Raw genomic sequence first — 27,861 nt, 5'->3', positions numbered from 1 at the left:
ATTATTGCTGCACTTCCGTTATGTTTGCAACAAAGTTCCCGAAGTTCCCCCGCCGCTACCTCAGACAGTGCATGATGTTACAAAACCTTGACCTTCCTTCCTGCCCGGCTCAGAGCCATGTGCTCTCGGTGCTCGGAGCTTATAAATTACCAAGTAATACCAAATGGAAAAAAACTAAGACCGGTGTACGCAATTCTGAAAAGGGCCCCCCCCGCCATTAATCTTGGGTGCCGTTTTGGTCATGTCTCACCCCACAGCATTTGGAAGGAAATGTAGCGGACTGCCACGAATCGTTTCCATCTTGAGCGAAAATGTTTAAGCTTTTTATTATTGCTCTTTATGATGTTTGGGCGTTCTTCCCGCAAGAAAATCCCGAACTTCTTGACTACTACCCCCTGTGTATCGAGTCACACAGCCACAGATTTTTCACATGCTCCTCCAATGGGCATAAACAAATCTTGAGAGTAGTAGCGGACGTGTGTCTTGCCGGCATTTCCCGGCCCGAAGCGACCGGAAAGCAGAAGAATATGTGTGGGGATGCGTTGATGTTTTACTTTGCGAGTGTATTTTTAGACCTACGCCGCCAGTCTGCATCGGGGGCCGTGGCAAAATCAGCACACGAAGTACAACGGCGTAAACGCAGCGACGGCGGGTACCATTTAGAGACCCGGCGTGTGTTCTATTTCACAGGTTGCGTTTTTTTGTTTGTTGCCGTTGTTGCTTACCTTACTCTATCAGCCAGCAGTAGTACTGCAGTACTACGCGAAAAACCCGGCCTCTGTCTTACCGTTTCTGTTTTTGTTGCACTCGGGGAGAAAGGTTATGCCTATTATTAAAGCTAAACTTCTGTTTGGTACGAGAATATCACTCGCCGCTGTGCCGGGCAAGCATTGAAGCACGCGCCACCATTTCCGAGCGATTTGTTTTTGGTACGTAACGCACATTTTTACGACTTTCGCCTCGGACTGGTCTTTCTCTGTTGCGTTTGAAATGCTTCCAACCGGTCAATCGGCATCGTTTGTCATAATGCTGCAAGATTTATGGGCGAGAGTGTTGTATCGATTCCTTTTGCGACTGGGTTGTTGTCGGAAGGTTTGCAGGGTGAAGACACCAGATGACCAGGCACATTTCCACAGTAAATCGCAGCACAGTGTCCAATCACCAATAAATTCACACTAATCTTCCTTTCTTCTTATGATCCGCAGGGCTCACCAAATATGCAAATGCGCGGTACACCCGCCCGATGGCGAACCGGCGAGGAGCACATCGGCAAGTACAAGCTGCTGAAAACGATCGGCAAGGGTAACTTTGCGAAGGTGAAACTGGCGAAGCACGTCCCAACCAACAAGGAGGTCGCCATCAAGATTATCGATAAGACCCAGCTGAATCCTTCCTCACTGCAGAAACTATACCGAGAGGTACGTACAACGGAATCAAACCGTCGAGCAAAAGAAGCAAGTCAGTGAAGGGCAAGTCGTGTCACAGGACAGGCACTTCCATCCCAAGCAGGGGGCCAAAGCTTCAAATAAGCAAATTATGCCGTAGAAAGACCACCCAGCGATCAATTCCACTTGAGCAACTCAGTCTCTCGGTGACATAAAAGGGAGGCAGTGCCACAAAAGGAGAGCTTTTAATACAACGCACATTTACCAAACTATGTTCGTTGGGTTTGCTTACCCAGCGCGCTCGCGCATGCATCAAGATAGCGCGACAGTTGAATCTAATCTGTAATTCATCGTAATTACACTTTCTTATCAGGTAGCGTTCACCTGCGAAAGTCGGCTAATTATGCTTTGTTAGTAGCATTGGGAAGGTGAAGCCGTGGTTGGTGATGTTGGTTGATAATTACTACTACTTTGTCGTCATTTTAAGAAAAAGTGAATCTTTGCCTCGGCGTGGTTCGTTTGATAACCATTTTCCGAAGAAATGTGCCGCGTGCAATGAAATGTATTTTAGCTTTAATGTCATCTAGTACTGGACGGGGCCCAGGGTGGTGTATTGGTAGCGGCTCCGGTCTTCACACGACAGGATCGGTCCAGAATCCCCCGTGTGCGCAGAGCTTTTGATTATCCTCAGCAGCCTCAAGGACTGCTTGAGGTTGTTGGTGTCGATAAAGAAGATGTAACTGCAAAATTCAAATCACGCTCGGTCTTTAATTTGATATGCGCAGGTAGTAGAACAGGCAGTCCCTGAGATACGCGGTTTTTGGAAATTTGACAGCTAAGCTAGTTTATAGCACAAAATTTAGGCAAAATGGTGAAAAATTGGTCGAAAACACCTTTTATGTCACATAAAACATTTGTTTTTAACTTATTTTATTGTAATCTTTCTTAAAATCGCCTGATTCGCTGCACAAATTAAATGCAGAGATGGAAGTAAGTCGACTCTGTGACTTTGAGGTATAGACGAAATTGCACCAGGATTCGACGTACGCGGAAATTCGAGTTACGCGGTTTTTTTCCCGGGTTATAGCGGTACGCTATAATAGCGTATCTCGGGGACTGTCTGTACTTCCTTTCCTCCATGCAATAGGGTTGGGAGGTAATTTTGAACAAGGCTCTCACCGTTGTGCAGGTTTTATAGTAACTTTATAGCACGCGTAATTTGTAAAGCATTTTGGATTGGAAGAGATTGATGAGCTCCCAACATACTTTCCGGTAATTTTAATACAAAGAACAACTTAACAGAACTACTGCCAGAATCGAAGATCGTAATAAGGCCATCACAATCTTTCTCAATAAATGCAATACTAGTACCAACATACTAATAATTTCTCTTTCTACCTTCTGCTTTGTTAGGTGCGGATAATGAAAATGCTCGATCACCCGAACATTGTGAAGCTGTTTCAGGTGATCGAAACGGAGAAGACACTTTACCTGGTGATGGAGTACGCGTCCGGTGGCGAAGTGTTTGACTATCTGGTCGCCCACGGCAAGATGAAGGAAAAGGAGGCCCGCGCCAAGTTCCGACAGATCGTGTCCGCCGTACAGTACTGCCATCAGAAGCGAATTATACACAGGTAAGAAGGATGGCCGTACTATTTACTCACCGTGCCCTAACCATTGCTGATCATTTTGCAGAGATTTGAAAGCGGAAAACCTGCTGCTCGATAGTGAGATGAACATTAAGATAGCGGACTTTGGTTTCTCGAATGAGTTCACGCCCGGTTCGAAGCTGGACACGTTCTGCGGTTCGCCCCCGTACGCTGCGCCCGAACTGTTCCAAGGCCGCAAGTACGACGGTCCGGAGGTGGACGTGTGGTCGCTTGGCGTCATCCTCTACACCCTGGTCAGCGGTTCACTGCCATTCGATGGCGCCACCCTGAAGGAGCTGCGCGAGCGCGTCCTGCGGGGCAAGTACCGGTAAGTATGGCTGTGTGTTCGAGAGTGACAATCCAGCGACAATCGTTTGCGATGCAAAAAATGCAAGTGATTTAAAGTTTGTAAAAAAAAGAAACTGAAGTGATTCTAAACATCACCATTATTTGCTCTTGGCACACTCCTCCATGTGGCTGTTTTCGCGGGCAGCATTCCCTTCTACATGTCTACCGACTGTGAGGTCCTGCTGAAGAAGTTCCTCGTCCTCAACCCATCGAAGCGCGCCAACCTCGAAACGATCATGAAGGATAAATGGATGAACATGGGCTATGAGGACGATGAGCTGAAGCCGTACGTCGAACCGTTGCCCGATCTGAAAGATCAGAAACGGATAGGTAAGACGGGTACTGTATGCTCCACTAACTACTCAACTTGTACACTTTGCTGTGGCGTGTTGTTGTTGTTGATGTTTGTCATTTGTCGTTTTGTTGTTCTTTCTTCTGAAATCTCTCTCACGTACATTCGCCCATTAGTTTTCCTCGTTTCGGAACGTTTGTTCGACGTTCCATTTTGCAAAAAAAAGGATCGTTGCATTCGATCAAGAAATATTATTTCCGTCAGATGTGTTTTCGCAAGCGATAAAGTGCATCGTTTTGGGATGCATTTAATGCATTTGACGGATGCGATTATGTTTCAGTTTTCACTCATATTACGCTCATTCATCAAAAAGATTTCTCAAGTTACCATTTTCTCTTTATTCAAATATGTGCGACCTGTACAAAACGAGATAATTCATGCTACTAGCCGCTACTAGGGATAATTCATGATAACTCGTGGTGTAAATGAAATGCATAATTTTGTATCTTTGTCATTTTTAATTCTGAAAAGTATAATGTGCCCATCCGTACTGCTAAACTACACCATCTTAAGATGGTTCAGACAAGATTTTTGATTTTTTGCGTTGTACCACTCAAACACATCTAATTTATCATGCTTGTATCTCTTTCATCGCATCGGCGCTTTACTATCTTATCAGCGCACCATTTCAAGCGTGCACACAAGCATCAAGTCATGAATTTTATTGCGGTTTCTTAGAAGACTCATTACGTGGTGTATTTTTTTGCTGTTGTTGTTGACAATAAACAGTGGCAAATAATATTTGCCATTTGTCGTTTCGTGGACATTTTGATACTTTGCAATTTTTTTCTCAAGCAATCACAATCACGCGTGCAAGCAGAATTGAGTAAGAAATCTTCTCACAATCGATTTCGCACCCGGTTCGATTCTAGTACGGCCACTTTAGTTTGCACATTTCTTTAAAAAATTCCAACTGTTTTGTTTTTCAGTGCATATCTCCTGCAATTTCTCATATTTGTTACAATGTTTATATCCTGTTTTACATGTCCTTCAGCAATTTCAACCACCTTTAATTTGTTTTCAAGCCATATATGTGTTTATTTTTCTTTTTTAGTTTATCGTTCCCAACTGTCACCAGAAATGTGCTCTTTCTTTAGATTTTTGACTTTCATTGCCTTCATCCTGTCCATTCGTACGCGAATTATCTCGTTTTGTTGTGATGTCGTAGAGCGTAGAATTTGCAAAGCAACTTTGAGCCCTTTCATTACCATCTCTTCTCGTATGTGGTGGAATGAAGAACGGCTCCCGATTGGATGTACGACATATTGCCATTTTCAAATATTACAAAATTTGTTAATAATAATGTTTTCAATCTTTTTCTCAAATTGATTTGAAGTAGTTAATTCCTTTTCTTATGTGCATGTATTTTGCTGTTCTCGTAGATTTAAAAGTGTCGAACGCCTTGAAAAGCTTACCACGTCATTCAATCGCTCCCGGATAGTAAACGAAGATTATGATCATTCCATAAGTATTGCTCCAGTTTCAATGTTACATGAAATTTTATTTATTTTTTCATGCATTAAAGAATACAATACATTTTTGACTGTTGTTCGATTTCGATTGATACAATGAGGAAAGAACGTAGTAAATATAAATTTGTGTGATATTTATTCGCGCAATCTTTTTTTAATATTAAACGTGCGCGAAAAGAACCGGGCAGAGAATTAGCGAGTACGTGTTTTCGGTTTTTGGTTTTTTGATATGTATTGTTGTGGAATGTTGTTTTTTCTTGATACTCGTTGTTGTTAAATGTTCCGGTCTTGGTGTTTTATGAGTAATTCGAACACGATGCGATTGACTGAAGATATATGAATCTGAAGAGAACCAAACGTCACCATTCAACTCAACACGATCAAATTGGCCGAAGTAATTGCGTCTCATTCATATCCTTCACTCGAGTGCTACTAATAATGCCCCGTATTCTCCCGAAAAGAAAAAAGAAACCTAACAACTCCTTTGTAACGTAAATAGTGTGTATGTCTAACATAAATATATGTGTTCAACAGTCTGTTACGCATTCGCATCCTATAATGATTTTTTCTGCTTTCTTTCTTTCTCTTGTTTCTCGTTTCATTTGATTTTCTCATCATACAAATATTGTCCGTGCCCGTGCGCTGTCCATAAACCTGCCCGCGATCTGTCGCACAATGCTCTAACAACGATCCATGTGCACCTCTGTATCCACGCGCGCGTACGTGTGTATGTGTTGGGTGTGCTGGGCCCAACGAAACCGATGCAATTCCGTGGCGTTGCAATCTCTGTGCACACACTCTTCGCTATTCGGATGTCGCTTGATTTGCACAAAAATCAAAACCGCGAAAAACAAAACAATAATATTATCAAACACCAATCACCACCAACCAACTAAACCTTCTTCTCCCGGCCACAATTCGAAACCTCACACATACGTGCGTGCAGAAGCGCTAGTCGCGATGGGCTACAATAGGCAAGATATTGAAGATTCATTGGCAAACACCATGTACGATGACGTATTCGCCACTTATCTACTGCTCGGAAGAAAAAGCACCGACGTAAGTTTGGGTTTTTGCGTTCTTTTTTCATGTTACGTTAAGTTTTCCTTTTCGCCAACACGTTTCTGTCCAGCAGAAATCTACTATCTATCCTTACTTTCTAAAACACCAGCTCTCTTAGAACACCATTCATATATGGTGGTACTCTTGTTGTTTTCCTACCATCTATTAAAACCTCGTAGGATATTTTCCAATTCCAATTTTCCATTTTCCCTTCACTATCCTTCCTGAACCGTGCTGTTGCTTTCTGGATCCTTTTACATCCTTTATTTCCCCCTAACGTATTGTGCGGAGTCTCGTATGTATCAGTAATCGAAGAAATCCGACACAATTTCATCCTAATTTAATTCGGTTTTCATTGCAAACCGTTGACATGGCGCTAACTAAGCAATTCCCCTTCTTCTGTTGCTCGCAATTTTTCCCCACCTCAGTTTGATTACTTTAGTGTCTCGTTTTTTTTTCTCTTACACTTCACAAAAACAAAATGCACATTCACCGGAAAATTCTTCTTTTCAACGTTTACTCTCACCTGAAAAAGCTGTATTTAAAGCTGTTAATTTAATTGCGAAACTCATGCAACATTTATCTCGGATACAGCTGATCTGTTTTGTGTTTTATCAGTTATTGAACGTTTCAATCGCGTAGTTGAACGTGCAGTTATTTTCTAGTTCTTTTCGTCTGACTTTGTTCTACTTTTTTCTTGTCTATTCGATTTTTTACTATTCCTTCCTTTCTTAGTTTCGCTTATCGCCGCTGATCTTACAAAAACCAGCACGTAGCAATACAAATTCAATCAGTCTCCCGTTTAGTTTCATTTCGAAGCTCATCGTCTTCCTGTCATATAGCGTTTATATTTTAAAAACATCATAATTCAGTGAAATTTGTACAGAATAGTCAGAAAAACGATGCTCGTTCAATTCACCGGCGCTGGAATGTTTGTTTTGGAACGGTTACGTATTCAGGACGCAATGAACATGCAGGAAAAAAAGGAAAAACTGGAAAAACACAAACAACTTGTACTAAATTCATAAACTACAATGCTTCGGACACGCACAATATTCGCGCACGAAACGATACCGCATTTTATGAAACGTGAGAAATTACCCAAAGAAAGCGGCCGTGTACATTGATTCGGAAACGGTTAAGAAGATGGCGTATCTCACATGAACACAAATGATAAGGAACCACGGTCGTCGCGTCCATCCATCTTACCAAGCACCGTCATCGTCGAAAGTGGAGAACGGCTGTGTATTGTAGATTGCTGCACTGCGCCGTCATTGCTCGGGTGTGATAAATATTTGCACTTGCTTGCCGTGCGGCACTCACAGTAGCATCTCGTTACGGCGACACCATGTCCTTCCGTGCAAACGACCGATCATGGAACCACTCGGATGTGGTGTACCGCATATAGGCAGGGCAATAAATTCCAATTAATGAAACTGGCAGTCAGACGCGCACCTAAACCAAACAACCGACCACAAGGTCCCGGGACCGGGCTGTCGTGCGGATATTGTCATCTCGCGGCATGATGATACTACGCTCACGTGTTCAGCACGTATGTGTGATTGAACTGCGCCAACTTCACGGAAATACAGTAACCGTGCCAACTACTAGTGGACTTAATGTTTCCATAATCGTTCTGAGTTCCATTCCGGTGCCGGTGTAAAGAGCCGCTGCTACTATTTCCAAATACGTCCCTCCTTGTAAAACAACTGAATGTTTAAATAAGACTGAAGATTTTTGCTATTTTTTTTTTTTCGATCCATAAAGGCAACAGATTTGTCCGTGCTCTCTACTCATCCTGTGCATTATGTCGTTCAGCACCACACAATGGTACAAATGATGAATCACTAATGGATTAATTTCTTCTCTTTTTGCATTGCGCACGATGAACCGCTGTCCTATTGGCTGTTCGATGTAACAGTCCGAGTCGGACGGCTCCCGGTCCGGATCGTCCCTGTCGTTACGTAACATTGCCGGCAACGAGGGTGCCGCAGCCGGTAACTCCCAGGTGCAAAGCCCAACGCATCGCGGCGTGCATCGAAGCATATCCGCGTCCAGCACCAAACCAAGCCGGCGAGCCTCCAGCGGTGGCGAAACTCTGCGTAAGTATTGTACTTGGTTTATGATGTTACATATTTCCATAGACACACACACATACAAATACCTTCGATAAGGACGTCCCGGCAACATGTCTTTCAATGTAGAAATCTCTCTAAAGTCTATGTAGTTGTGTTGTATTAGTGTACCATGTCTAACAGTCACAGTCACATACCTTTTTTCGAATAAAAACCCTTCTGGTTAACAACAAAAACGCAGTGCAACATCAGAAATCCTTGATGAATTGTTCCTCTAGCATATTAGAGTGTTCACTGCATGGATACATATCTTCTACTAACACCCTGCGTTCCAAATATGACCCCGGGCGAACAGATCGGATGCGAACGTCCCGGGGCTCGACGGTATTGTCATGAAAAATTTAGAAATCTTCCAACGCTTCATTACAGGCGTCGGTCCAACGACGGCCGTGGCCGCAGCCGCAGCTGCCGCCGCTGTCGGTGCCGGTGGTGGTGGCGTGGGCGGCGGCGGTGGTGGCGGTGTCGTCGGCAATATTGCGGCAACAGGCGGTACCGGCACGGTGGTCGGCGGCGGTACCGGCGGTGGCGGTACGGCCGGTGTCACCGGCAACAGTGTTCACGCTGGAGCGAACAGCAACCACAGTTCAGGCACTGGCGGTAGTGGCGGCGGTGCATCTGAAAGAACATCGATGTAAGTATCGTTTATGGGTTTAATCAATGGGAAGTTTGAATATACTTATCCCGTGTTTTTATTTTTTGTTCACAGAAGCAGTAATTTCAAGCGTCAAAATACAATCGACTCGGCGACGATCAAGGAAAATACGGCACGGTTGGCCGCACAGAATCAGCGACCGGCATCGAGCATAACTAAACCGATTACCTCGGTAGACAACTGTAAGCGGAATCCTTTCGATTTGGCGTCATGGAATAGCATTGTAGCATCATCTTACTAATGTGGCAATTTTCTACTATCCCACTATGTCCAAAAACCCTGCAGCATCGATCTCCAGCCCGGCGAAAGCGCGTACTACCAGCAGCAGTACGAGTACCAAGTACGACCCGAGCAACGGCTCCCGGACAGTAGGCCCTAGTGCCGGCCTAATGCCCAGACGGTCCACGACGCTGTACGAGAAAACATCGTCCACAGAAAAGACAAACTCCACCACGGATCCAACGTAAGTGTGTCCGGCGATGGCAACACCTGACGGGTGTCCGCACAGTGGACAGTAACACCACTCTCACGAGGCGGTTCAGTTTTGTAGTAATCGACTTCCCCATTCACCACTCGAGTATCCTTCATTGTTGTTCTTACGTGGTTTAATAGTTTTCGTGCAGCAAATCTGAAATTAGAATGGAATGGAAATGTGAGAGCCAATCATCCTTATAACAGTTATCGGTTATTAGTTGTTGCGTACCGGTGTCTTTCTGATCTCAAGCAGCCATATCTAGACACGAACGCATTGCTGATCGATTAATTAACGTAGGCTAGTTTCTTGATCTCCACTGCTCCTCCCCATACTTATCATATTTAACCTCTTATAAACGCCTGTGTGTGTTTGCTGGGTTTTCAATTGTTTATCCCCAAGTTTGTTTTCTTTTCACAAACTGAAAAGCTGCACCACCGGTCAACTCCTTTATTTCGATTTTCACCTGTGCCCCTTGATCCATAGATATTTGCAAATGAGTTCTTGAAAGGATTAGAATATCTTTGGTTTCTTGAATGCGTGCGTGTATTCAACGGAAGTGGTATCGAATGTTCGATTACATTTTTAGCTAGGATAGAATTTTTCCAGGATTTTTGTTTCGTTCTTGTTTGACTTCCCTATTTCGTTTCGTAGTGAATCGAATTTTGCTCCTGGCGTGAAAAAGTATTTTACTCTGTTCCAATTTAGATAGAAGGAAGGCTATCGTTACACAAACAAACACTGTACAAACTTCGCTTTCGTCTGGTTGCATCTGTATACAAGATTTGTTAGTCACAGTTACCGTTTGAGAGGTTTTGCTTTGTTGGTGCTGGTTGTCTCTTTGTTTTGTTTTTGAGTGTTAGCATTATGATTTTTTTTTACATTTCCCCTCGAAGAAGAATACATTCACCATTCGCCGTGTTCACACTATTGGCTTGCAGGGTTATCATGCATCAGAACAGAAGAATTTAACTAAATTTGTCCATAATCCTGATATACATTTGTTTTCTCTGTTTTTTTTTTACTCTCTGTGCCCTGCAATACAATCGGCGACACGACATCTCTTCTCTTTCTCTCTTTCTCTCTTTCTTTACATTACGCTTGCTTTCATCGTACACAAAATTGTATTCCGTACTTGACGAAACATTGCGATGAAACTAATACTCCAAATTTGGGGACAAAAAACCAATATTATCCCCCTATACTCACCTTCCTCCGGTATGTAGTAGCAACAGTTTCGTCGCACCAATACCCGAATTCAACCGTGGCAACTCGGCATCGGCGGCTACTAGTGGTGTGGGTAGTGGCGGCGGAGGTGGTGGTAGTGGGGTCGCCAATAATGGCAGCGCTAACACCACCGGCACGGGAACCACCGGTGCCACAACCGGAAGCACTACCGGCACCACTGGCGGCACTACTGCCGGCAGTGGTGGTGTTAACGTTGGTGGTATGGGTGGTGGCAACGGTGGTGGTGGTGGTAGCGTTGGAGGAGGCGGTGGTGGTGGTGGTGGCGGCACCGGTAAGGGACATGTCAAGAGTGCATCCGTCTCCAGTCCCGGTCCGTCAGCCGACAGTACTACCAATAGTGCCGCCACGAACGATCCCCTCAGACAAAGGTATAAAACACAATGTTCTCTAGAATTGTTGTTTTGTTGTTTTCTGTTCTTCTTTTTTTTACTTTTTCGTTCTTTCATTGCCGTTGTTTGCTCGTTTTTCGCTGACTTGTCGAAAAACTGGCATTTCTTTTACATTTCATCAATCTTACCGAATCAATCACCCGTTTTCGGTTTTTCTTCTTTGAATTAAAATGTGCTATTCATTTACGCTCTATTTTCTGATGATGTGGATTTGTTTATATCATCATCAAACATTTCTTTCGCATTATTTCACCTTTTCTGCAACATGGTTCATGTTTTTATTTTCATGTACTTTTGTGTTGAAACAATTTTACATTTGTTTTCATATATTTGCATAAACCAAAAGAAACTTACTTAAACACTTCCTTATACATACTTACCTCCTATCGTTCCATTCATTGAGCTGGGAAACACGAAGTTTCTAACTGTGTGTGTGTGTTATCATACTGTGCTTTCCATTTTTTTCAATTGTTTGATTTTACTGATACATTACTGTTTCTTTTAAATTATCTATTGCGCTTTCTCGAACTGTGTACGTTCTGCGAAAGTTTGTGTTCAACATGCCAAGTGGCGCAAAACAGCCATAATTTGTATCAATGGTTATGTTTTCTATTATTGGTTTGCTTTCAATTTGACTACGTTTTATGTGCCGTTTAATACTTCTGTATTATTGGATTGCTTCTTATACAATTTCATTGTCCTCATTTATTTACTTTAAAATACTCATCATTCACATTTTTTCGGCATTGTATTCAAAGTTTCAAATTATCCCTACATAAATCGAATTGTACGAACGGAAGACATTCTGTTTCTTATCATTATCTTCTATATCTCTTTTTCTTTCCCATCTAAATCGTAATCTTTCTCAACGTCATGCCCGGTTCGGAATTTTCTCAATTCTTAAACAAACACCTGACCGCGACACAACCGTCTACCGGCTGACGGGTAATTTTTGGTTTGTTTTTGTCTCAATCCTCAACCACAACTGCGCGCGCACTGCACTCGGTCGCGTGGGCCAAAACTGTTTCGGCCCTGTTCGCGATTTGCCATTTGCGACCACAATAATGATGTCAACACTGCGTGGATCGCGGGAACCGTACGGGAAACTACCCGTTGGGTATATTTCCCGCCAAACGCATGCAATGATACTGAAATGGTTGAACCTTTCGTACTCGTATACTACTCGGTACCACCACGCAAACTTTTCGGTGAGTCACTACTTCCCACAAAACAAATTCGTTGGGTGAATTAATTTTGGGGATACTTTTTACGCCATTCCGTTGTTTCGTTAACGTCTTCTGTTAGTTTCGAGTAATGGTTTACCAATTTTGGGTTGTAAATGTTTCATTTTGATCTTAAATTTTATCTCTTTTCGCTTCAATGTATTCCCATCTCTCGTACGTTCAGTTTTTCGTTAGTCTTTGTTTTATCTACTATCGTCATACTTTTACACGGTCGCGCTTGCTGTCTAGTTCTGCTTCTTAAACACCGATTCGATACCTGTCTTCCTTCGAATTGTTTCGCTCTTACGCTGACGTTTGTTGATAGCTTGTGTGCACATCAACTCATTTTGCTATTTTACACGCATATAGTTTTCTTTCGTTTGTTTGTAAATCTCTTTCACTTTCGGAAAGAGATCTCTGCGTAGTCTCTTAACTTCGCCTTCTAATGGATGATTGTTTGGTGGTTCTATTTTGTCTCCAGAATATTGTTTTTTTTTGCATGAGAATGTAGTTATGTTTCCGTTGGTATGTCGAGCTTCACGATATGGTATAAGATTGTTTGACGGCTTAGCTCACCGAGGTGCCTTCCAGCTCATTCTCCTTCGAGCTTTGCTCTAGAAATTATATCATTTGTATGCATTAGTGGGATGTATATCCTTTACCTATTCACACGTCATCACTATAATTGATGCCGTTCGTGCGTCCTTCGACAGGAAGGACCTACAATAGACCCCGTAAAGCGGTCCTATTGGACATGAACATCTATGAATAGTCGCAGAACTTTGAAGGCGACTTCTTAGAACGTAGTCAAAGACGATGACGTACGTCGGGACCCAAATTGTACCATCGCCGTCGAGGCTAATGAGAACCGCCCGAGTCTTGGTCGACTTGCATGTTAGCTTTGCTGTGTCCAACTTATAAGCTATTTATAGACGCTCCGCCCATCGTTCGTACCGTTGACCAAAGGCGATTGGTTTTGAACGTTACGTTACATTGGGCAACATCTTCGAGCTCCAGTATTGACGTGTGAATGCGGTCTCATCGATTGCTGTGGAGCATGTACACAAAGATTAAGACACATAATATTCAATGTTTATTTTATGTTAAGTTCTTTTCGTGTACATACCACATTAGAACTCGTTCTTGTGCATGCTAGAATTGTTTGTATATATCCTTATCACTGTAATATTGTTCTTAAAGAACGACATCGTTCGCATAGTGGTTCCCCTCCAACACTTCCTTGTTCCGTTTACCACCGAAACCGTCCAACAAGAGGTCTACGCATTCTAAATACGCCCCGCAATTAATCCCAATTGCTCCTAGTGTTGCATGACAAATATGTACATGCTTCCAAAATACAAACATGTTGTTAATGCTACGGCGTGTTACAATTTCAAGCAACATAACCAACTGCATCTTTTGCATATGAGCGATAAATGGATGTGAGTCCTTGTTTGTCGGTACGGTAAATTGTTATTATGGCAAGACGATTAATACTTCCGCAGTGTTCCAACTGCGGTTAAGGAACGATCCCCCTTTTTTCACTGTATAGTTACCCCATATATGCGTGTTCCAACTTTTCTTCATCTGCTCCGATTTCCACAACGGTCATTACCTGCTTCTCCACGACATGGTTTGAATCGTTCGTTGAGTTTATGCTTTTCATACGGGTTGTTTGCGTTTGTTTGGAATCTTCTGTGGATTTTATTTTGTCGTTTTGGTTCCTTATTACGCCTTTCCAATGATTGTTTTGCTTCCCAGTTCTGTTCGGTCCCACGCTAAATGTTCGATTATTTCATGTTTTATTTATTTTCTTTTTCTTTTCATGTTCCCGTCCGTAATGTACCGAACTTTTGGCTTCGATCATGTTTCCGTTTCCTGTGACCGTTGTGTCGTGTGTCCCGTTTTCATTCCCGTGACGATCTGCGTCACGATTGGTCTGATCTTCGAATGGCCGTGTCAACGCGTTGACGTCCCCCAACCCAATATGATGTTGTCTGCGATGTTTTATCCTTTTTCTTATATTTTCTTTCTTTTATTACTCTTCCCAACACCAACACCACAATCCCCGTACATTGATTTCGTGGTTTTTCAACTCGAATTGTTTGTGTGCCACATTTTGTACGAACGATTTCACGTGCATATGTCTTCGGCTGCATCAAATGAACCGCTCAACTTATCTTCTTTTGCGAATTCATTCCTTCCCGAACGATGAAACATTCTTTATCCATATAACATATAACAAAAAAAAATCACGGACATATCCTCACCTTCCTACCGTCACTACCGTTCAATTTTCTACATATTACTATATCTATATATGCAAACACAAATACACAACCCTCCACAACCTTTACACACTCTCAACCCAAAACACTACACAGCATGGTGAATCGCAATAGTCTTACACCAGCCGTTAATTCTTCCAGACAACCGGTTGCATTTCCCAGGAATGTTCCATCGCGATCGACTTTCCATTCGGGTAAGTGTGTAGTGTGTGCGCGTGCGTTCATGACCAGGAGATTGTTTACTATTTACAACCCAGCTATTTCTTGCCTTCCCGTTTCACTCCCCTTTTTACCGGCTCGCTGTACCCTTTGCATCGCTGTATCCTTCGGTATATTTACCGCCTGTTTCTGACAACAGACGAACCGATGTTTGCCTTACTTTAGATTTCTGTTCGTTTAGATACATGTGGATGCTAAACTCTGGTGCTATCTATTTCTACCGTTTAATAACCGTAAGGAACGCATCTCCCTTAAAATCCGGTAGCGGAATAAAATCATTGTTGAACATAGTCAAAATGTAATCCTACTCCCATCGATGGATTCACTTAACTGTCCTTCTTTAATGTGCATTTCCTATCCCTGCCATCCATATATAGTTATCAATTGACCGTAAATCGCTCTTGACTCGTGCTTCTAGTGTATTATACATTTTGTTTCGTTCGGTTTTCGTTATTACTATTAAATTGGTTAATTATTTTGATTTTTTATTACAAAATTTAATATTGTGTTTATGAAGCGATTTAAAATAGTACAATTGTTTATTTCAAAAAGAGTTAAAATTCAACTTTGAATGGTGGGAAGGGGATGAAACGCAAATGGGAAAGGGAATAAGGGAAAGGGAGGGCAACAAAGGGTGTTTAGTGGACATCTCTCGCTCACAAGCCCAGATTGTTCGAAGACGATGGTACTAACTTTTCATTCATTTTCATGTTACACCGTGCCACGATGAACGACGACCTGCAGGACAAACCAGATCCCGAAACAGCACGGTATACGCCGGAACGGGCGGTAATGTCGGTGATTCGCCACACTCTGGCAAGACTTTCTTGCAAAGACTTACTACCAGATTTAGCAAACGGTAAGTACCCGAACCGTGTTCTTTCTCGTTCTCTGGTGCATCTCTTCCTCCAGCCTGTGTGTGTGTCTCTCTCTCCCTCTCTCTCTCTCTCTTTGTCTCTCTTTCTCGCTGTCTCTCTTTCTCCCTCTATCTGTCACTTGCACTTTCCTATCCACTTTCCTCAATGTGTTTCATGTTTCTAAGTTGTGGAACAGTTCCTTCCACACGCTGTCGCTTTTTACCGTGTTTCTGTTTGTTCACTAAGAGTATTGTTTTCTGATTTTCCTTTCTCGTTTCCATTTTCTGTTAACTGTTCGTATTTAATAAAGCTTCTAGTGTCCCATGTATCGCTTAAGTAACTTACAATCATTGTTAGGCTATCGATGGTGATTTTTTTAACAGTTTCACCGCTTTGTTCATGTGTTGTTTTCATGTAGTGTTTTTTTTTGTTTCAATTTGTGCGATCTCTCATTCTCATGACATCAAGGTACCTTGCTTCTCTGACACTTTACCTAAGTATTGCTACCAATAACAAAATAAACTTCCAATTATTGTAGTTACTGTTCGATAAACAATGGTTTGAATTAAACCATTTACACTAAACACATGCTTCTACCATATACAATTAACATGCTAACGTGTGGTGCACAAGAAAGTCCAAACTTTATTAGCTCACTCTGTACTTTGAATAAGATGATTGTATTCGTGTGTTGTCCGAGATGCTATGTGATTATGTTATATCGGTGCTGTGATGTGTTCATATGCTTGTTCGTTACGTAATTAATTTGACAGGGAAACAAAATATGCCTATAAAACATCAAATATACCAGAGGAAGCGTGAGAATTATATCTGAAACGCGTCTGATTTGTTGTGCGTGCCCAAATGAATAGACAGCATAGAGCATAGAGGTTGTTTTTATGTTTAGTGATAGTTTTTTTTTCTTCTTCACTTTCCTTGTCCTGTATTGTGTTTTCTTTAAAAAGTATCATTTTTCCGGAATGTTATAAATATGTTACCGGGCTTACTTTGTGTGTTTCGTCGTTCCCTTGGGAAAATTCGATTATAATTTTGTTTTCGTTTTTTTTCTTTCTTTTTTCCTACTTTCTAATTTGTTTTTGCCTTCCAATGGCAACATCTGTGGCGAAACTCGCTGTGGGTTTGCGTTTCACTGCGCTTACATGGTTTTACAGTTTTAGGGCTTTCCAATTCAAGGATACATCGGGAAAGGATTAAACCGTGCCTGGTGGATGTGTCCAGGGAAAATGGGGAGCAGGGAATGGGGGCTGGGGAAAAGCTGTATGCAGAACGGAACATCCAAACACAGGACACGATTTTGCAATTGCTAGTTAGTTTTCCACCTGTTCTATAAAATATTCAATAGTTTATTGTTTTTTCCATTTTTTAAACTGTTCCTTTTCCACTGGAGAATGATTATGTGTACGAACAACACGCAAGCACTATTAAGTGTGGATAGGCTATTAGCTGTTAGTAGGGCTATAGAACTGACAGATACACAATTTCTCGTTTATCAGGCTTAGTGGCTTAGTGCGGTCTGCTGGGTAGAGAAACTCTCAGACTCTAGTGATTAGGGGAACGTGTGGAACGTACATAGCAGCATGGAAAGGAAAGGAAAGAGCGGAGTTGGGTGGGGAAGGGAAGGACGTCTTTGTAATCAATTTTATGAACCAAGTGTAACTTGTTATTAGTGTTGTAGAGATACACCAAATCGTATTGGTAAACGATAAGAAACTTTATTCATTAGAAAGTTAGCGAATGATGTGCGTTAGAGGGAAGGCTGGACGGATCTAACAATATGAAACAAACTATAAATCGAACCAAAATAGCACTAACGAGCATAAACCTAGGGAAGAGTTAGCGAAAATCACAAATCCTTAATAAAACGTTAAGCAAAACAAATGGGAAAGATGGTTAGGAATCCAAAACACAACGAAAATGTGTTCTCGTTTTATTCTTACTCTTAATGTTATTCGTAAGACAACTAACCTTTGTATTAAGTAAAAAAAAATTCTCTATACAAGCAAAACGGTGTACTGGGTCTGGCCAATGTGCTATCTTCCTTTTCACGCTCGACTGCCCCTATGATATCACGCTGATAAAATTACGCACACATCTGTGGCGCTTGGCTAACATTTCTAATTAATACTTTTCGTTGTCCTTCATTTTGTTATAACTGAACACCATTTCTGTGCAACTGTGTTTGTTTTATGTCACTTGCCATATTTCTATGTGTTTCTATGTTTGTTTCTATGTGTCTTCCATCGATAACGTTTCCCTATATTTGCACCGCTATGGGCTTTACATCATTTACATCTTCATACGTGGCGAAAACATTGAATTCATTGTAAAAGAATAGAATGAGAAACCGCTGCACAATGATAAACTTTCATGAGCAATTTCTTAGCAAGTATTCATTTTCGGACCTCCCTTTGTTTTACGACCCCTAACACTGCTCGCTGTCAATATTTTTAGTTTGTTTCATTTACCTTCCTTTTAATTTACTGCCGTTCAGTACATTTTACTAATGACATATGAGTTTTGTTTTTAAATGTTCAATTTTATAATGGTTATTTAAATGCCGTTGAAGTTTTCACCGTTTATCAATTTAAATCTTTACACCAATGTGTCGCATGTGTTGTTGCTTAGTTTTTTTGTTTATTGGTTTCAATCGGTTTGTTTTATTTAGTTTCTTTTTGTGAAATACTAATATGTAATCAATACAAAAGGTTTGCATAAAAGCATTTGATGTTGCTTAGATAAATCGAAAGAATACTAGAACGTAAAACGTCATAGTAGTACAAATGTTACGGAAAATAGTGTAATGTATACAGTGGCAGGATACTTTTTTAGTATTTTTTTTCTATGCAGAGATAATTAAAGCAATTTTCTTTTTAATCTCATCGTTAACGAATTCCTTTCTCTTCCTCTATCGAGCTCGTAACAAAGTCAAAATTTCATTCAAAACGCAATAATATATATAAGCGAAGGCTTAGGAAATTTATGAAAGAGAGTTTTCTCTTCATACGTTGCTTCGTACTCTGGACACATTGTGCATCGCGCTACTCCTTCTGCTGACTATACCCCACACCGTAGCTTTGCTAAAAATGTGCAAACAATTGTTCCGCAATGAAGAATATTTTGTAATGCGTGTTGCATACTTGCAGACGCAAATGTCAAAGCACACTATCAGCTTGTTATGCAGATGATAACCGTATGATAAGTTTGCGGATTTTTAGCAAGAATGCTGTTAGGGATAGTTACATTTTCGGTTTGTCCACAACTGGGTTGTGTGTATGTGTTACGACTGTCCGATCTTACCTAAATTTAAAATTGATTTAATCTCTTTACATCATACCTTTGCTGTGGTGCGAAATGATCCGGTGTTCAAAACCAACTGTTAGTGGAAAAATTGGAGCCCAAAATAATGTTGTAACGCAGTGTTTTGTTTTATCCTGTTATGCTCCATGTTTCAAACTTGCTGCTAATTCACCACAAACGCAAGCGGTCATTATTCTCTACATTTTGCCTTCTGCTATTCGTTCCTCGTTGTGCAGCACCCAATTTGGCTCCGTTTATGCCTCATTGATTATGTTATATGAAGAATAAACTGTTCTTACAAAACTTGATGAAATTCTCCCGTTTGCAAACCGTTTCACCTTTTCGTATCTGCTATTTTTAAACACCGTTGGTTTTGTGCCATCATTCAAACCACCAGTCACCTACGCCACCCCCATTCGCCCAACCCGAATGTCCAGCTCCCTTTTGCCCTCCAGTTTTTATTTTGCCTTTGATTACATACACACGATACGATCAACCAAGTGTTTGTTTGAAAGTAAAATACTATTTGTTTCTTTCTCTCTCTCTCTCTCTTCTCTTCCACACTCTCACTCTCTGTCTCCGTTTTTCTCTTTCTCTTTGTCTACTTTTTCTCTACTTCTAGGCTCAATCAGTAGAGACTGAGATTGTGTTTTGTAATTATGAGAAAAGCGATACAGAGCAGAGTACGGTTTGAAAAAGGACAATTTGCAAAAACACAATGTGTGCCAGATGTCTGCAGCATTAGCAACATAAGAAAATTTGTAAAAAAAAACGATTAGAAAGAATCGGAGAATTCGTTTTTGATGTTTGAAATTATGATGAGATACAAGTAATGCAGAATGTAACAAAGGAAACGGAATAGAAGGAATGGTAGCAATGAGATCCCTTTTGTACAGTGTTGGAAACTCAAGCTTAACATAACAACAATGAATGAGAGATTGTAATTTAAGCTTTTAAAACCTAACCAGATGTGCGGTCCTGTTAAAACAGTGGAAAATTTTGTAAAAACTGCAGATGTGAGAAGCAAGCCGTTGCATACTTTTGGGCGTGTATATTCCATGCACATCGCAAACTTCACAAACCGCCTGAATGTATGCAAACGGAATGAAAACTCAGTAGATTTCCTTAGCACTCGCGGTATGTCATTTTTTAACAAGGCTATCATATGAAAACATGCGTATGATCGTTGTTCGTCTACCACCTAGGATGGCATACCACATTTATCCTCCAAACACCAAGCCGACCGACCGATGCGAGCGTCACAATCATTCCAAGCAATCAAACGAGAAAGGTAGCCGAATTCTCGCCGAATTCACATAGTGCTAGTCTTAACGGTTAGAAGCTAAACCTCATCAACTGAGCGTTACGGCAGGTTCCCGGTTCCCTATTGTGTTCTCCAACTGGGAGATGAAATACTTAAGGATCAAGATCCTGCTCTGCTGCTATACAGATTTCCCGTTGGCGTTACACGACTGACTTCTTGACGTGCACGTGCTGTTTCGTAGCTGTAATTTATTTCTAATCTAGTTTTATCGATTGTACATACGGTAGTATACGAAAAATCGGAAGTTAAACACGAATCGAACCATGCACGCACGCGTAAAGCAAACACACAAACCTCCACCCCACACCCTGGGCGGATTGTTCGAACTTAAAGTCTCGTAGAACCTTGTTTGTGTACAGATATAGTTGTGACCTTTAATGTTTTGTTTTGTCTTCATTCGAGGCATAATGGATGCCTTTAAGTGTACACCTTCTGAACATCGAGCGATACACACGAGTAATATTGTTTTTTCTATTTTCCTCCCAGCTTGCGTAGAATGCTACGTAGCGCGTAGCTCCCTAACCTGGTATGCGAAAATTAGTTTCTCCGTTCCATTTCGTACAACAATGATTCGTTACTTTCCTGTACTAGCGCTTTTCCAGCAACATCTGTTTCTACTTTACCAAACTTTTAATACACTTTCCCGTTTTTTTTGTTTGGCTGCAAGCATTAGTCTACTACGAACTAGTTTTCATATTAGTTTACCTATATATTTTTTTATAATGACTGTAATAATTGCATAATTTTACTTCATTTTTTCTGTTTACCATCCGCATATGCATTTCTATTTTTCTTTTGTTTTTTTCTTTCCTTTATTATTTTCTTTGTAATTTCTCATCTCTTTTCAACTGTTTTTTTCTTCCTACCTTCCTAATCATAAGCTCAATTATATCTCTGTGTAAGGTGGTATATTAGTATGCAGTGATTTGTTTTTCCATCATTTTTCCCCACTTACCCTCTCATTGCCCCGTTGTTGCCCCAGAAGTAATTGTTTGCGCTCATTTATTGTTTATTGGTTGTTTCTATCTTCTTTTTTTCTTTCTCTCTCCCTCTCTCTTTCCCTTTTTTATAGTTTCAAAATTAAAAATAATCGCGAACCAGATGGTGAGCTAAACGCACGCGTGTAATGGGGAAAGCGATGGCGCTCCTTGCCCTTTCTATATAGGAAGCACACGAACATAGATACACACACACACACTCCCATCACACACACAAGAGAGAGAGTTTGTTGTATACGTTACAACTTCGTTACAAAAAAATATTCCCATCACTTCCGACCGTACTTCGTGTCCCGTACATGCTGTGACATGTAACGGCCTGTTAACATAGAACTCCTTCTGGGAATGTGTTGATATGCTGCATCAGGGCAGTGGCAGAGATGTTTTAACACGAATCGTGTACGAAGATGGCATAAATCGGCGTCGAATGTTATTAATTTATAGTTTTCTTTTTACTTGAACGGTAGATAATTGCTTTTTTACTACACCCGTCGATAGGGAAGAGAGGTATTAATTTATTCTCGAAGGATAATGAGCTTACCGGCTGCATCCTGTCTAGTGTATCAACGTCGTTCCGGCGGCATTATATTACAAGTTTGTAATATCGGTTGTAAACGTGTGGACTCCAAATTCTAACCCTTCTTTTAACACCAATATTGGGAAGCTTTTGGTTCTTCCACACCCTGCCAGAGTATTAGCATTCATGCCTATGATCCATTTTATCGTTTTCCAGTATATTAGTATAAATTTCCATGCGTAGTATTAGCGCTTCATTTTTTGTGTCTCGATGATCGGTTGGGTCCATGTGCATTCTACTGCATGGTGGTGGCGAACGTACACCACTGTTCTCCGTCCCTTTTGGACTTGTGAACGATAAATCCGTCTGTGAAAAATGAACGATAAATCCATCTACTACGCTCGAACATCCAGCATTGTCACATAGTGTGTGTGTGTGTGTGTGGGTATGTGATAGAGTATCCTTCTAGTAAAATTGCGACCATTTACACTTGAGGACAATTCAATGCAGAATCAGGAGAGTAAAAATTACCACACAGAAGACAGCCACAGATAAACACACCAACCCCTACTCTTCCACGAAATGAATAAACAAAAATACACGGAGAGAAAGATGAACAGGATGATGAGGATGGTGATGATGGTAAAACTTCGAACCTGTCATGTAAATGCGTATCGGAAGAGAAAAGAAAAAGTTTCCTCTTAAGAATTACTGTTAGTAAACACATAAATATTGTATGCAACATTTTAGCAATAAACATAAAAACGAAGAAAAAAAAAATGAACAGATTAAAACAAACCACACTGACAAGTTTTGGGTACATTTGATTAGAGTAATTTGGATAATTTATATGTGTAAACAAGTAATAATAGATGTACCATGATGTACCACCTAAAACTAGAGTCGAACTGTCTCCTGCAACGGGCTTAGTGAACGGTGGGCTCCGAAATCCTGTAACTTCTTACATTCAAACAGCTGATATTACAGGTGGCTTAAGTGACAGGAAGAGAAAGAGCTAAGAATGTACACTATAGGAGAAGCACGGGGGGAAGCATCTGTTAAGGTTTATTTGTACTTATTCTCAGCATAAGCAGTAACCCAACCCAACGCGCACAGCATTACACGGTGTGTGGCACTAGAATATATGCTTTCGGCCACGACTGTACAAAAAACACCACGCTACCACAACACACGAGAGCGGCCAGTTGCGATGCAAAGGTTTCGAATTAATCGCTCCAGCATTACACCATCCTTCACGCTTCAAACAAAATACGATCAGTCGTCTACACAGTGCACCTACTGCACCCGCACCAGAAGGTTTGGCTTTTGAAGGTTGTCGTTTTTATCCCGCTAACACCGTTATGCTGGCTGCAACCCTGGTGTGTGTGTGTGTGTGGTTATGAAGGGTCTTGTACTTTATCCATCTTTTTTCTTCTACCAACACCCTCTAACCCCCCCAACCAGTTAACTTCTTCACAACGTAAAGCAGAACCCTATTAGCAATTAACCGATGGTTGTTTTCACTTTCAGTTTTACTCACAAGTTACCTAATTGGCTAAAATTGGTTGTTTCATTGTCGTGTGGTGGAGAAAGTGACTTACCAAACTATATGACCGCACCATACACAGGCTCCTTCCCAAAATCCGTTGCTCGTATTATTATACTAAAACCCACCATAAACTCAAAAAATTGCACATAATCCTTAAAAGTGTGTGCGCATGTTTGCGCAATCGACACATTTAACGCATTTAACAGCGCGGTTTAACGCATGTCTCATGTTTGCCGTCGTGTTATTATGTGTACGCCGTGATCGTTTACCAGTTTGGATCGTTTTTATTGAACTGTTTTTTTTCTGTAATTTTGTTTTCTTCCCTTTTTTATGTATTTGCTCCATTTTTCTCATCGGAATGCCCGAAACGCAGGGACAATTTGCGGCTGCCATCCGAAAGGTGTTTAGCTAAATAAGTTTTTTTTTCTATCTCAACAAGCACTCACCACCCTTCCCCACCTATCTTTCCCACTTTTTCTTTTCTTTTTCTTCTTCTTTTATTGATTTTTTGTTTCTTTTGTTTTCTTCTTTGTTTGCTGATGCCATTAATTACTTTTTACTTTTTATTTCCTTTTTCTTATCATTTCTTTTCAACTATTTCTTCCCTTCTTTCACTATGCTAATGTTTATTTTCGTATATTTTAACTCCTTGTTTTTTCCCTCCCCTTCCTCCCACCCGTTTTTCGATTCCCGCACTTTTCTTACCAACTTGCATGTCCCCTCTTCCCGTTCCTTGTTGATTTCTTTAACACCCGCCCTCAACACTCTCACCATCTCTGTCGTTTGGTTTTGATTTTGTTTTATTCTCCTGTTTACTTTTTTTTAGGCCCAACGATGGCCAAGCAAATACTTCAACAAGTACGGCTAGGTAAATATATCAATCTTCAATATTAGTTGTCCTTTCCTGCTCTTTCTCTCTGTCTCTCTTTTTCTCTCTTTTTCGATGGTTTTTTTTCAAACTATCTTTAAGATATACCACATCTTTGGAATCGAAGCAAAGCAACAAACAAAATTTTGTAATTTAAGCTAAATAATATAAACTAGCAAGCGGTTAATGTTTCAACGAAAGGATTATGCAAACCATCTCCATCGTGCATATGTTTTTAGAATTTTTTTTTCTTTTTGTGGCGTTAAGTTTTTTTTTGCAAAGTCTGCAATAAGCTGCCTATTCATTTTTGTTGTTATTTTTTCCACTTTGTTTTTGTGTTGCGCACAGTATTAAGTTGCGTTTCCTTGCTGGTGGCACGTGTATGTTTATGTACCGCGTCCTTTGAAGGCAGAAAAAATAGGCAAACCTACACGGTTATCATTTGTTAGTGTTTATAGCTGTTGTTTCCTTATGTCCTTACTCGTTTCGTAAATAATTTGCTACACTATTATTGTTTTCCTATACATGTATGTTTGTGTGTATGTGTATGTGTGTGTTTGTGCGTGTTTCCACACTCCATGATGCACTTTCTGTTACATTCTTCTCGCTCTGTATTCCCCCCCCCCCTGTTCGTGTTCATTTGTTATAAATGTATGTTTACTCTTGTGCAAACAAAACAAAATACACACGTGGGGAATAGTTAAAAACCAACAACAGATTATAAGCATTAGCTGGATAAAGTTTGTGGGTCGACATAGAGGAAATAGAAATAAAATTTTGTCCATCGCATACCCCGCATTTAAGCGATTCTATTGTTCAGTTTGTTGCCTTTGGTTTCGAAGCAGCATCGAGTAGCGCGTGCCAACAGTACAAATAATGCGTATTTTTATTCTTTTTTCTTCCCTAACTCTTTTCTCTCCCTTTCTCTTTCTCTCTCTCTCTCTCTCTCTCTCTCTCTCTCTATCTATCTATACAATTGAAATATTAACATCCACCTCGTAAAACAATTCCCTTCAAAACAAAACAACTTCGTACGTGTGTGTATGTTTGGGTGTGTGTGTGTGTGTACGCGCGCGTGTGTTTGTGTCGCCCAAATCGTGTACAGTACGAACACGGAGGAACCGGTAAAGCCACGTGTGCTGCGCTTCACCTGGTCGATGAAGACAACCTCCCCCCGGCTGCCGGACGAGATAATGGCCGAGATTCGGTCCGTGCTGGACAAGAACAATTGTGATTATGAACAGCGAGAACGGTAAGCGAGTTAATAATGATTGTAATTGTTGTTTGAAGATTCGCGAATCTCGCAAGATTTGGAGATCTTTGGAGAATTTTGAATTTCGGAGACTTTAGAATTTTTCGAAGTTCATTAATCTTTGAAGATCCAGCAATATCAAGGTTCATCAATCTTATGAGAGTCGAGTTATGGTCCAATACTTAACCTTTATCCATTTTAAATTTCTTGTCTCCTTCCACGTTTAGATTCGTGCTGCTGTGTGTGCATGGTGACCCAAACACGGACTCGCTAGTGCAGTGGGAAATCGAAGTCTGCAAGCTTCCCCGGCTATCGCTGAACGGTGTCCGGTTTAAGAGAATATCGGGTAAGCGTTGGGTGCATAATTTTTTCATCATAATTGGAATACCCACTAATGCTATTCTTCTCCTCTTGCAACAGGCACCAGCATCGGCTTCAAGAACATTGCGTCGAAGATCGCGTACGATCTACGCCTGTGACTCGATACAAAATCGGAAGAGTATCACTCGGTCGGGAGCGATACGACCCAGGACGACGGCGACGGCGATGGGCACGACGATGACGGTGGCGATGACGACGGGACAGCTGGCGGTGGTGTTGGTGGTATGGCAGAAGCAGAATCAGAATCGGAACAAAAGCGCAGCAATCATACAAGGAAAGATGGAAGCGGAAGCAGCGGTGGTAGTGGTGGTAGTGGTGGTGGTGGTGATGGTAATGGTAAAGGTGACACGAGATGTGACGAAGCTGGTACCTTCAAGGAACGCAACTACGTCACCGTCGTCCCGACCGATGTAACGATGCGTGCGAAATTATCCTCCGCAAATGTCGCCGGCAAACAGCGTTGGTCACTGGTGGTCGTGGATGGACGGTCTTCGTTGCGACGCAAGGACAAAGAAAGGGCCGGCCACCATCAGCAATCTCCGCGCCATCCGAAGGGTGGTGGCAGGAGGGAAAAGGAAAGCGACAACGGGGTCGGTACAACCCCCCGGACCGAGGCTGCTACTTCCGGTGATGGAGGTGGTTGTCAACCCGCTGGTTACAACAGCATTTTCGCATCGCTGCTGCGTACCACCACGCTGTGAGCAGCCAAGAGCGGGCAGAGAGAAAAAAAAAAACAAAATCAACAACCACCCCAATATTGACTGTTAGTTAAATCAATTATAGTTGTACACTACCTATCTACCTACCTACCTACTACCTAACAACCTACCTATGAGGGCGAGATCGACAAGAGGAGACAGCAGCTCGGCCACGATAGGTGTATGCATCGGATGTTAGCCAGCTCCCGTTTTAGATGCACGATCTCCAGCTCATCGGGGAAGATGCTGCTACTGTGGGACGGTTAGAAACCGAACGAGGACACTTGATATAAATTCCCACGGTACTACGCGATTGTGTGCGATTGTTAAGCACATAGTTTTTTCTCCCTCCCCCTAGTGTTGCGAACAACATTTTCTATCTCAAAAGCAAAGAACAAAACAAAATCATACATTGCCTTTACCCTTTTGCGAAGATGGAACTCGTTAATGCCGATCATGGGAAGGTGTGAAACTATGAATCATCCTATATAAAGCACACATCTAATTCGAGGAAGAAACCCCTAACCGTTACAACCTACCAGAGGACAAGTGGGTTGTTGCAATATTGTAAACAAAAGTTATCGTAATGAAAAAAGAAAAACTGTGTAAACGAAAGCGAGCGTAACGTGCAACAGTGATGCGTACGAAAGTTGGCATTTTTTGCGCGCGCGCGCGCGTGTGTGTGTGTTTGTTAGGACACGATGAACAAAAACCGAACCGGAAAGGAACTTACTCTGGGCACGCGCGACCTATGTAAACACGGCTATTTAAAGCACTACTATTTTATCGGTGAACGAAACAAAGGAAGGCGACCCTTAAACCAAAACGCGAAAGCGAGACGACGGCGGTGTTGCTGTTGTTTTGTGAGGCTGGCTAGCAGACAGCAGCTCGTAAATGGTCGACATGATGTAGATGAATGACGCTAACAGGCATCCGTGACTGATTTTACTAGCTAATGTTGTGGGGGATAGTGGTGTAAACAGGGAAGCGGAACCACAGCGGACTTCCTAATGGCCTGTTGCAGTAATGTTTAAGCATCTTCTACAAGCATTTTATATATAATATCACGTGCCGTTTTTTCTCGCGCATGAATCGTAGTTATTGCACAGAACAGGAGAAGGGAAGAAAAAGAACAAACACATTCTACCACACACACACACAGCCACACACCACGTTATCGTTGTTATCGATGTTGCCCGGTTTTA

The 27,861-nt window shown here is 41.5% G+C and overlaps 1 protein-coding gene across 1 annotated transcript in view; it reads left to right on the top strand.

Moving 5' to 3' along the window:
- LOC128297961 (serine/threonine-protein kinase par-1-like) overlaps positions 1–26,740 on the top strand; it is a 35,557-nt gene extending 8,817 nt beyond the window's left edge. Inside the window, exons 2-18 of the mRNA XM_053033680.1 lie at positions 1,206–1,418; positions 2,799–3,019; positions 3,081–3,362; positions 3,528–3,721; positions 6,153–6,265; positions 8,190–8,370; positions 8,749–9,034; positions 9,110–9,237; positions 9,341–9,518; positions 10,754–11,143; positions 14,772–14,869; positions 15,639–15,753; positions 23,831–23,857; positions 24,284–24,325; positions 25,431–25,577; positions 25,805–25,923; positions 25,998–26,740. Of these exons, the coding sequence (XP_052889640.1) occupies positions 1,206–1,418; positions 2,799–3,019; positions 3,081–3,362; positions 3,528–3,721; positions 6,153–6,265; positions 8,190–8,370; positions 8,749–9,034; positions 9,110–9,237; positions 9,341–9,518; positions 10,754–11,143; positions 14,772–14,869; positions 15,639–15,753; positions 23,831–23,857; positions 24,284–24,325; positions 25,431–25,577; positions 25,805–25,923; positions 25,998–26,056 (2,793 nt within the window). The 3' untranslated portion in view covers positions 26,057–26,740. The remainder of the gene's footprint in view (positions 1–1,205; positions 1,419–2,798; positions 3,020–3,080; positions 3,363–3,527; positions 3,722–6,152; positions 6,266–8,189; positions 8,371–8,748; positions 9,035–9,109; positions 9,238–9,340; positions 9,519–10,753; positions 11,144–14,771; positions 14,870–15,638; positions 15,754–23,830; positions 23,858–24,283; positions 24,326–25,430; positions 25,578–25,804; positions 25,924–25,997) is intronic.
- Positions 26,741–27,861: the final 1,121 nt, after the last annotated feature.

Source organism: Anopheles moucheti, chromosome 2 (assembly GCF_943734755.1).
Source record: "Anopheles moucheti chromosome 2, idAnoMoucSN_F20_07, whole genome shotgun sequence".
NCBI classification, from domain to species: domain Eukaryota; kingdom Metazoa; phylum Arthropoda; class Insecta; order Diptera; family Culicidae; genus Anopheles; species Anopheles moucheti.
The sequence above is the reverse complement of the archived record's forward strand: the minus strand, read 5'-3'. Positions and strand labels throughout refer to the sequence as shown.